Source organism: Scardinius erythrophthalmus, assembly GCF_964197995.2.
Source record: "Scardinius erythrophthalmus genome assembly, chromosome: 20".
In the NCBI taxonomy this organism is placed as follows: Eukaryota; Metazoa; Chordata; class Actinopteri; order Cypriniformes; family Leuciscidae; genus Scardinius; species Scardinius erythrophthalmus.
The window spans coordinates 1,776,844-1,784,462 of NC_138240.1; the positions used below are offsets into that span (position 1 = coordinate 1,776,844).

At 39.2% G+C, this 7,619-nt stretch overlaps 1 protein-coding gene across 2 annotated transcripts in view; it reads right to left on the bottom strand.

Annotated features, from left to right (window-relative positions):
• The window catches only part of dtx1 (deltex 1, E3 ubiquitin ligase), a 49,472-nt gene extending 43,638 nt beyond the window's left edge, over window positions 1–5,834 (bottom strand). The window contains exons 1-2 of one of the 2 annotated variants that reach the window (XM_081349125.1): window positions 5,594–5,834; window positions 2,987–3,716 (exon numbers count right to left, since the gene is read on the bottom strand). In XM_081349125.1, coding sequence (XP_081205251.1) covers window positions 2,987–3,248 — 262 coding nt within the window. In that variant the 5' untranslated portion in view covers window positions 3,249–3,716; window positions 5,594–5,834. The remainder of the gene's footprint in view (window positions 1–2,986; window positions 3,717–5,593) is intronic. The other variant, XM_081349126.1, reaches the window with a different exon arrangement.
• Between the last annotated feature and the right edge of the window lie 1,785 nt (window positions 5,835–7,619).

Here is a 7,619-nt window from a genome sequence, read left to right on the forward strand (position 1 = left end):
AATATTTTCTTACCAAGTATTTTAGAACATCTAAACATTCTTAAATCAAGATCCATTTAAGTCATTTAAAATTTAAACTGTCAAAATTAAGTGAGTTTATGATTTAAACTAGAAAGAATATCTGCAAATAGGGTCAGAAAAATAAACCTAATTCAAAGGGAATACGAGATTATTTTTCTGACAACACTGAAAGATGTTTTGTTCTTGTTTTAAGAAGCACAAACTCACTTAAAGGGATAGTTCACCCAAAAATGAAAAGTATCCCATAATTTACTCACCCTCAAGTCATCCTTTCTTCTTTCAGCCAAACTCAATCGGAGTTGTATTATAAAATATCCTAGCTCTTCCATGCTTTATAATGGGAGTGAATGGTAACTTAAATTTTGAAGCTCAAAAAAGCGCATCCATCCATCATTAAAGTGATCCATACGACTCCAGGGGTTTATAAAGGCCTTCTGAAGCGAAGAAAAATATCCTTATAACTTTATAAACTATAATCACTGGCTTCCGGTAACGGAAGAGTGACCTCTGACCCGACACATGACCAGTGACCACTGACAAGTGACCTCTGATCCGACTCATGACGTATTAATGAATGCAGAAGCGCAGAGGATCGAGCAAAACAAACACCGAGTCTAAAACGAGAATTTTTTTTAATGTGGGAGGAGCTTGAGTTTGTTGTTTGAACCACGAGAGGCTTTCGACTCTCACCTGAGTTTACGGTTAGGAATGGCGAAAACTAAAAAATTTCTTGACCGACCACCGAGCCTCATTAGCCGGTTGAAACCGGTTAACCGATTAGTTTAAAATATGCTACGCTATTTGAAATAACAGCCATTTCGAGCCGCGCCTGCAATTTCGCAACTCTGTCGCGTCGCATCTCTCTGCCGCTCTGCCTCCCGCTCACACACACACTCACACTCACGTCACTTTTTTAAAATCCCCTACAGCGCGAAACATGAGTCCCGCAAACACACCGCCGAGGAGCTTGTATGTAATCGGAGGACAAATGGCTCCTTATTTTCGAAATGGTTTGGGTACAAGGTGATCGCGTTGAAAATAAAGGCGTTTGTCTAGCGTTAGAAGCTAATTTGAAACATTGCCGCGGCCCAAACGCTGTGACCTCGCGCCAAATGTTTTTATTGGTTTATTAAGTACAAACAGGCGAGTTATGAAAAACTGAGTGTGAGGGATTTGTTCACTTCACACAAAAAGATCTTGGAATGAGATGGCTAACTGTAGTAGCGTTTAGTCCACTGTCTAATAGCCTAATTTAGAGATCACATTTTTTTTAACCGACTACCGACAACTTTGATCGGTTAACGTTGATACGGTCAACCATCGGTCAAACGGTCATCGGTTAACATCCCTATTTACGGTATTCCTGTGCTGCGTTCCAGTCCACTTTCAGACACACACTTGCGAACTTCCCTAAGCACTTCCCCTCGGGGGAATCCCCGCCGCCATTTTGAAGTGCGTTCCACTTCGTGAAGTGGACAAGGGAAGTTTATATGGACAGACCCTCGTTCCCTCGATTTTGACAGAGGGAGCGAGTCTACTTCATATGTACACTTCAGGCACCTATATGTCCCACAATGCAGTTGTAACCCCTCTCACCGGGTCCTTCACACCCCGCTCCGTGCGGGTCTCAAACCCGGGTCTCCGGCATGAGAGTCAGGCGCTCTAACAAGGAGGCTAAAGACTGCAGCCTCTAGCATCTGTCGCTAGAGCGCCTATTGAGATCAGAGGAGTGAGGTTTAACGGAGGTTGGCCTCCGTTACACTGTACGATTGTGACGTCCCCACAGATCTCATCTAATCACCACCACAACAAACAACTCTATGATATATTAATTATAGATTTTTTTAATTTAAAACGGTTTAATGGATGCTGCATTAAACAAATTCTTAAAGGAAAAAAAATGTAAATAATAAATCAACTCCACAGCTGATTCCAAGTGATGAAGGGCTTAGGACGTTCCAGTTCAGCCCATTGCAGTTTCCGCCAGTAGTGGGCACTCGTGCAACGTAAGCAATGACGTACATCCGAGTGAACGAGACGGAGGGAAGTTAGCCAGTGAAGGGCATGACAATTTTGGACTGGAATGCAGCCCTACAACCTATGTCATGCGTCAGGTCAGAGGTCACTGGTCATGTGTGGGGTCAGAGGTCATTGGTCATGTGTGGGGTCAGAGGTCATTGGTCATGTGTGGGGTCAGAGGTCATTGGTCATGTGTGGGGTCAGAGGTCACTGGTCATGTGTGGGGTCAGAGGTCACTCGTCATGCGTGGGGTCAGAGGTCACTCGTCATGCTTGGGGTCAGAGGTCACTCGTCATGCTTGAGGTCAGAGGTCACTCGTCATGCGTCGGGTCAGAGGTCACTCGCCATGCGTCGGGTCAGATGTCACTCGTCATGCGTCGGGTCAGAGGTCACTCGTCATGCGTCGGGTCAGAGGTCACTCGTCATGCTTGGGGTCAGATGCCGGAACTAGACTCGCGTATGGCTGTTACCGGAAGCCAGTGATTATAGTTTATAAGTTATAAATATGGATATGTTTCTTACACAAACGCATGGCTTCAGAAGGCCTGATCTGAGTCGTATGGACTTGATGGATGGATGCGCTTTTTTGGGCTTCAAAAACTCAGGCACCATTCACTCCCATTATAAAGCTTGGAAAGAGCCAGGATATTTTTTATTATAACTCTAATTGTGTTCGCCTGAAAGAAGAAAGTCATATCCACCTAGGATGGCTTGAAGGTGAGTAAATGATGGGAAGATTTTCATTTTTGGTTGAACTAACACTATAAATTTGATACATTTTCAGAAAAAGATTTTACGCAGTGCATGTAAAGTGGATTTGAACCGAATGTGAATGTTTGGACTTGCCTAAACACTGACTAAAGTTCCCACACATCTAAAGCACACCTTTCGTTGTTAAACATCCAGAAAAAGAGCATCGGCGGAGTGATGTGTATCCGTGACTCACCCGTGTCTTGTCTGAACTGATGCATGGACTGCAGGTCGATGACGTACGGCGCGAGCTGCGGATCCACCTGTCCCAGTATGACTGTCCCACGAGCGTCTCCCTTCAGGACGTTCTCGATGTGATGACAGACGGTGGCGCTGTACGGCCTCCATCGGCCGTGTTCGTTCATCCATTCCCAAACCACCACCCGTGCCATGCTCTGAGACGAGTATGCTCCTCCTCCTCCCAACGACGCCAGAACCCCGGAGCCGGGTCGAGCCATGCGACTCAACTCCACGACAACAGCAGGCAGAGCAGAACTCGGGACAATATATGCAGGGAATACCGTTCCAAAAGAATGTTCTTAGACTGTCAACATTCCGAATTCTTTGTTTCTGCTGAAAGAACGACCACATAAACAACACGAGCTGCTGTGGAAGTCAACGCACGTCCTGCAGAAAAACGAATTAGGCTCCGTTCACATGAGGGATTCGCCCATGTAATCGAGTTTGCACACATAAACTAGATTAGTCTCTAGTATTCCAGCTCTGGAAGTAATCATGCTCTCCAAAGTAAGTAATCCAGAACAGATGATCTGAGAAGTTATATCACGTTTTGAAGGAGTCCAGAAACTGTTAGTGATGCTCAGACAGTCTTGCAATCCTGTGGTCCAGTTTTCTGGTCTAGATCCGGTTGACGGAGAAATTGACGCTGTCAGACAGTTTCTGTTTCTATATTCTGAGTCAGAAGTCTGAAGAAACAGACAGAGGAGAGAGAGAGAGAAAATCAGACAAAAAATACAACACAAAAAACCCTTTAATTGAAGGTCACACTCAGAGCTGGGGAGATTTCTTACAAATTGTAGTCAGCTGATTCCAAATCACAAGATAAAAATAGTTAGTGATGCAATCTAGATTACTCATTTTAGGTTTCATTCTGACTACTTTTTAGATTACTTTTGACCCAACTTGTTTATCACATTGTTTTAACAATCTTGTACCTTATTGATATAAAAATACAAAGAAAATATATTCCATTGGATATATTACTCCTGGAAGAGCTTCTGAACATATATAAGGATTAGGCTTTTTTGGAAAGGAAAATTTAAAATAAAGTAGAATCAATGAATTATGAATAATCTATGCCATCGTGAGAATAACATGTAATCAATAGAAAAGTAACTGTAGTCTGATTGATTACAAGCATTTTTAAATGTAATCTAATTACAAGTACTTAATTTTTGGAATCTGATTACATAATTCATTACATGTAATCAGTTACTACCCAGCACTGCTTACACTAAAGTAACTTGTTTCTGCCACAAAATAAAAAATAAAGGTAACTGCAACGTTTTTATCTCACAATTCTGACTTTTAATATCTCGCAATTGTGAGGGGGAAAAAAAGTCAGAACATCAAGATAAAAGTCGCAATTATCTTTTAAAATGTTTCGTTTCATGGCGGTCACAAGCTTCCATCCTTAATAGGTGTGTAGAGATATCATTAACTAAAACATTATAATTACTTGATCATTGACTGCTGTGCTCTTTAATCAATACATTAATAAAGCTAATGCAAGCAGAAATATTGACTTTTTATATATATATATATATATATATTGCAGTTACACCCCTTAAATTAAAATTTGTTATTGTTTTCATGTAAAATTATTGTTTTATTTTAAACATTAAAAAATTCCAGTTTTACAACAAGTCATTTGTTTTACTATTTAACTGGAATGTCTCAGATGCATTATGGAGCAGTGAAATACATATTTACATGGCAGGGATTTCTTTCATTGTATTTAAATGCATTTAGATATTAGTTATACGATCATATTATTTTATGTAGCAGTTAAATGTTTTAAAACACTGTAGTTTGAATTTTGCCATCAGTAGGCTAGGCAGTGCTGTGAACCGCATCTACTGATGCCACATGCAGAATCTGTAGGAAATCATGTCAGACATACGCATGTGAACATAGACTGGAAACACGAATACACAGAGAGAGAGATCCCTCTCCTCCTAACCTCCCTTTAATAACCCCTAATAAAAGATCCTGTACCAGTGATCAATAACTGCATCATAAATCCCAAATAAACCCTTCATCTGTTCCTAGCGTCGCCGCGCGTGATGTGCGCGCAACCCGAACCCGAATCTATGGGAAATAAGCGCATATGTTTGGCCTCAAATCTGCTCTACTGTAACCCAGTTCTGCCTGAGGTCCATGTAAACGTGTAGAAGAGCCGGTTCTGCTCATTAATCTGCTCTCGATTCATCTTCATTTACGAGCAAATGATCTCGTTCTTCTCCATATGAGCTCCGGATCCGCGTCTCCTCTTGATTCGATTCGATCAGAAACTCATCAGTGCATCACACTGGATCAGATGGGACGATTTTATCCACTAAAAGCGCTTCACGCAGGTCCCTTCAAAGCGAGGATTCATCATTACTAGATATAAAAAAGGGAATATGCGCGCTCACAGATCTCTAGGAATAAACTGGACACACATGAGCCCTTTATATTGGCTCATCCTGACTACAACATCCTAAATGCATTCGAATTCGTATCATTTCATTTCAGGTTTCACCTCAGAATGGAGGCAGAAACGAGGAGAGGAATCAGTCACCTGTGATGTGAAGCGTCTCCGCCGAGCCGTGACGATAAACCAGGTTTGATCCAGAAAAAAAAGGACGCAAAAAACATCTAACCGGCCTCAAACGAGAGGATGAGCAAATAAAGTGTTTGTAGATCACATTCCCGACACGAAATGAGCAGAAGAGAGTCAGAATGCACCGTGTTCTGCTGTGCATGAGCTGTATTGGCTGTTGCTCATGTTGTGCGCATCCTCCACCGCGCGACTGTTGCTCGCTCGTGCGCGCGCGCGTGCGTGTGTGTGTGTGTGTGAGCAGCTCTATTTACCTCAACATGGAAATTTCAGCATGAGAAAATCAGAGTTTCCGTTCTGATGATTCCACTTCAGAATAAAGAGGAACATTATCATAGTCATATTGCTTAAAACAATAAATTACACTGGAAAAATGGTGTAGAATCCATTTTAAGCTAGTGAGTTAACTATTAATTACAGAGAAATGGGAAGAAACATTAAACGTGAAATTCTGAAGTAGCAAGACTGAAATAGTATTTTCTTGTAAGGCTATACTCCAATAATATTTGTTGTATTTACTACTTCAAAAAAATCCTTTTTACAATGTATAGTAAATTACAGAACATTAACATATACTAAAACAACAGCAAATATTATTATTATGGTAACATTACAATGTGGTTTCATTTGTCAACTATAGTTAAAATCACCAATACTTTAATCTTAATGCTAATTTTGACATACTAACACATTTAGTAAACAAAAAGTTGTGAACTAACAATACATAATTGCATTTTTATCAACTAACATTAAGAATAATAGTTGCTGTAGCCAATTTGATAAACTAGACCTTATTGTAAAGTGTTTATAATATTTGTATCATTTTATAAGAATTTTATATTAACCGTAAAAGGGGTGACGTATCCTGAGGGATACAAACATTAAAATCAAAAATAAAAGTCGTGTTTAAAAAAAAAATCCTGCATTGTATTATTTGTGTCATAATAACATGGAAAGCAATAAATTAATTTTCTTATATCTCTTTGTCTTGCCCTTTTTAGGGTTAAGCAAGAGTGTTGTTGACACATATAGGCCTATAAACACGTTTGCCATTAGATTGACACAAAAGTCCACTAAAGGAGAGTTGAACTGAACCCATGTATCGTTTATTTAGATCCCAACATAATACAGTAAAAAATGATCGACTTGAACTTGAACTAAACATGAACAGAACTCACCAACAGTGGTAACAGGGAACACGGGTAACATACAGGCTTTATAAACACATGGACTAATGACCTAACAAGACACACCTGAACTCAATAAACCAATGAAAATGTTACACATGAACCTATGATCACATAACGGATAAGGGAATCACATGACAAACAGAAGCCATGACTATGAAAACTACAAAATAAAATAAATGAAAACCCAAATCAAACAGCTCTTTTATGTGGAAGCTCGTTTTAGTCACGGCTTATTGCGACTCTTTACTTCACAGTTCAAACTTTGTTTCTCGCAATGAGCACAAAACAAAAGTCAGAATTATGAGTTTTTATCTGTCAATTATGAATTTATTTCTCACAATTGCGAGTTTATAACTCGCAGTTCTGACATTTATTTTCTCCAGAAGTGTGAGAAAATCTCAGAACTGCAACAAAATAAAAGAAAAGTCAGACCTGCAAACAATTCATTACCTTTTTTATTTTTTATTCCATAGAGGAAACAAACTTTCATAGTTTTATAAGAGAGTTTTTAAAAATTTAGTAAAAGTAAAAGTAAAAAAAAAAAAAAAAGGAAATAAAAGTAGGCCTATAGTAAAGTCATAAAGAAGAAAATTAAAATGAAATTCAAAAACAAAAAGATAGGCTTAAAATATAATGTTCAAAGCTGATAAAAATATATATATATATACATACACACACACACACAATATATTATGATGATTGGAAGATGCCTTATTTCAGTTAGTAAAATACGCATATACATCATATTAATGTAATAATACTGTAATATTTAGGCCTTTTAAAACCAGGACCAAAAA